We start from the raw sequence: 3,669 nt of genomic DNA, 5'->3' as shown, positions 1-3,669 counted from the left end.
AGGGTCAACTTTTTACTAGTACCCCGTTTTTCCCCTTTTGTTTTCTATTTTCTACTTACATCACTTGTCTATCTTAGGAGTTAATTCTTGAATTTGTTTTATAGAGTTCAAGAAACCATGAACAAAATTCAAGAAACATGTGCAAAATTCAAGAAAACATGTCTTACAATTATGATGAGGCTGCTCAAATTAGATCTTCTCTATCTCAAATTCTCTTAACAAGTAGTACCAATACATTAGACTCAATCTTTTCTCATTGCCAACAACAACAAACAACAACGGTTACGTCTCAGTCCCGAACAATTTTTTCTGACTGCCAAGAATCAAATAATCAAATGGCTACTAAAAATGTTTTTGAGCCTCTAGGTTCTTCCGTCTATAGCAATAACAACTACACCTCAGTTCCAGACAATTTAGGTTCGTCAGTCTACCTTAGACAAAAAGATTTGTTACAAAAATTTTGGGAAGAAAATAGAGCAAATGGTACAAATCCAACAACTTCCACACAAATCCCACATCAAAATACTTCTTTACATTCAGGAAATTATGTTTGTCCAAGTAAAAAAAAGTTATATAGAGGAGTGAGACAAAGGCAATGGGGAAAATGGGTGGCTGAAATAAGACTACCTCAGAATAGAATGAGAGTTTGGCTTGGAACTTATGAAACTGCTGAGGCTGCAGCTTATGCTTATGATAGAGCTGCATATAAACTTCGAGGCGAATATGCACGATTAAATTTTCCAAATATTCGCGATGATACGAGCATGTTAGGGTTTGGAGATAGTACAAAGATGAATGCTGTGAAGAATTCTGTGGATGCTAAAATTCAAGCTATTTGCCAGAAGGTTAAAAGAGAGAGAGCTAAAAAGGGTGTCAAGAAAATAGTTGAAAGTGATAAAAAAGTTGAAAAAAATGTGGATTTGGAGTCATCTTCTTGTTCTTCTTCAATTGTTTGTAATGAGAGTTGGAGTAATAGTGATGTGATTTCTCAAAGTACTTCTGAAGATGGATTGTGGAAAAGTGAGAATTCGCCTTGTTCTGTTCTTGATGACCCTCACGTGGGGCCCAAGAACGACGATCCCAACTGTTATATCACTAGTATCACACATCAGTTCGAAAGGCCAATGATGGAATTGGAGTTTGAAGATTGTTCTCTTGCAAGAATGCCTTCTTTTGATCCCGAGTTGATATGGTCGATTTTGGCTAATTAGAAGTTATATCGACTTACTCTTCACGTGACTTGAACCTTCAACTTATTCAGAATCTTGTCTTGAGATCTAGGGAGACCATTTTATGTTGTTGACAATGTAAATGGTTAATTTTGAAGAATGTGTAGTTATTTAGTTATGATTTCTTTTGTCAAGTTGAGCACTATTAGTCTCTCTTGGCCTGACTTTTGTTTCTCTATGGGATGAACAAAGAATATTATAAGCTGTTCATTACCAGTTTTACGTATCAGTATTATTGGGAATTTTGCTTAATTCTAATAAAGTTTGCATCTTTTAAATCATAATGTATGTTACCCTATTTTTAGCTTGGAAAGGAATGATCTTTTATGAATGAAAGTTTAAATTCCTTTTCATCATTCATCATTATGCTTTTAGTCTCAAATTAGTTGAGATTGGCTATACACATCATTTGTATCTATTTTATTCGATTCGAATCACATGTCTCAACAAATCCAATATAGATTTATCTTATCTCCACTGGCGATGCAATATAATTGTTACGCCATAAGCGCAATTTAATCTATAAAAAGATATTTGTCTTATTATTCAGATTACTAATTTCACTTCTTACATGTGATATTAGATGAAAATTATTTTACGGAAGGACGAATTTTTTTTTTTTTTTGAAAGTAAGTGTGAAGAAGAACAACGCCACATCTTTCGAATGTGGGATTGAGCCTTTATTTCCATGATTTTTACCCATTTTATTGACGTTAAGCCGCAATTATAAATATATTTTGTTCTTCCTTTTCTTTTGTTAACGTGTATATCTTTGACTACTAGTCTAAGAAATCCAAAGAAAAAAGAAGAAGAAGAGATGGTCCCAAGTCTTGTTGTGAATTAATGTGATCCACTAAGTGCAAAATAGGTGATGGTGATGCCACAGTATNATATATATATATATATATATATATATATATATATATATATATATATATATATATATATATATATATATACAAGTTTGTGATCAAAGACGAATATAGGATTCGAAGTTTATGGGTTCCTGGAGCAACCTCAAGTAAATATACAATAAGTAATTGGGAAATTACCAGCTATGTCCATTTATAAGTTGCTCATTACAAAAATTGGTCAATTGATAAAATATTACTAATATTAGCCAAATTAGCCAATTAGCTATTTGTAGCAAAAAAATATCAAATTTTTGCTTTGTTTTGAGTGGGTATTATTAGAATAGATTAGGCACAACTTAAGGAGCTTGAATCTCAGTTTTGGGATGATTTGGTGAAGTTTTGAGGCGGTTTGAATTGAAAATTCGAAGTAAAAGCCGAACATGAAAAAAAATGATATGTGTATCATATATGTATCATATTTGTATCAATTGTGTATCACATGTATATCCATGTATACATGTGTGTGTGATACATGCGTGATACATGTTTGATACATGTGTCGCAGAAGACTTTTTTTGAACTCGATTTAATTACGAATTTTGATACAAAACCAGTCCAAATCACCTCCAATCTTCCTCAAATTTTGTATATTGACTTATCTATATATTTTCAATGAATTTCAACTATACCCATTGAAAAAGTTCCTTTTTTGTTTAGATTTTTGGAATATTGTATAGATTTTGTATTTCATCACCTTATTTGCTACCCCGTCCATGAAATTTCCTTTCCGTCTTGTATCTAATGTTGCTAATCACGCTTAAAAATATGGAAGGTGATCTTTGCATGTGATTCTTTGAGAGAAAGAACTCTATTATTTGGTTTTTCAATTTTTGTTGGCTAGTTTTGGTAAGTCTATGACTAATGGCTAGAGGTTGGTAAGTTGAGATTTATTTGGGACATTTGTGTAAGTTACCCTAAGTAATTGTGTTCACAATCAGATATTTATGGACATTTGATGGAAGATTTAATACTTACACGAAGTATGTGCAAAAACTACTGGATTCACGGGAACCTACGCAAGCTGGATTCAAGACTACAATTTTTACCGGAGTTGAGCAATTAACAATTGGGTGCAAAATTACCTTTACTTCACTAAAAACTTGGTGAAATGAAAAAAGATTAGAGTAAGTAATTGAAGGTAAACTCGTATATATACTCATAACTCATAACGCATTATTTTCAGTAGCTATAAAATCTCCTCTTTCAAGAACAAGTTTTGACATAAATGCAGTTTTCTCTCATACATCTTTCAAGACTGCTAGAAAGAGGAGTTAATGGATTGGACAGTCAATTATCTAACCTTTTCTGGGCCGGTCTGTTGGACCTTGTAATGGACTTTATCCTAGCTATAAACTGGACAATCCATGGGCTGTTTGCTAAATCTAGAATACTATCATTTGGGTTATGTGTTGAGAACTCGGGTGATTTTTAAAAATAGCCAGATTTACAACTGGTCGTTCAAAAATAGCCCAATTTTAAAAGTATCGAAATTTAGCCACTTTCTATGTAAAGAAAAATCTGAGCGA

At 32.6% G+C, this 3,669-nt stretch overlaps 1 protein-coding gene across 1 annotated transcript; it reads left to right on the top strand.

Moving 5' to 3' along the window:
- Nucleotides 1-117: 117 nt before the first annotated feature.
- LOC109221483 (ethylene-responsive transcription factor ERF061-like) lies at nucleotides 118-1,510 on the top strand. Its single transcript, XM_019385962.1, has one exon. The coding sequence runs from the start codon at nucleotides 138-140 to the stop codon at nucleotides 1,209-1,211; it is 1,074 nt and encodes a 357-aa protein (XP_019241507.1). The 5' UTR covers nucleotides 118-137; the 3' UTR covers nucleotides 1,212-1,510.
- The last annotated feature ends 2,159 nt before the right edge of the window (nucleotides 1,511-3,669 follow it).

This window comes from Nicotiana attenuata, unplaced genomic scaffold, assembly GCF_001879085.1.
Source record: "Nicotiana attenuata strain UT unplaced genomic scaffold, NIATTr2, whole genome shotgun sequence".
NCBI lineage: Eukaryota > Viridiplantae > Streptophyta > Magnoliopsida > Solanales > Solanaceae > Nicotiana > Nicotiana attenuata.
This window is presented reverse-complemented; position numbering and strand designations above follow the sequence as displayed.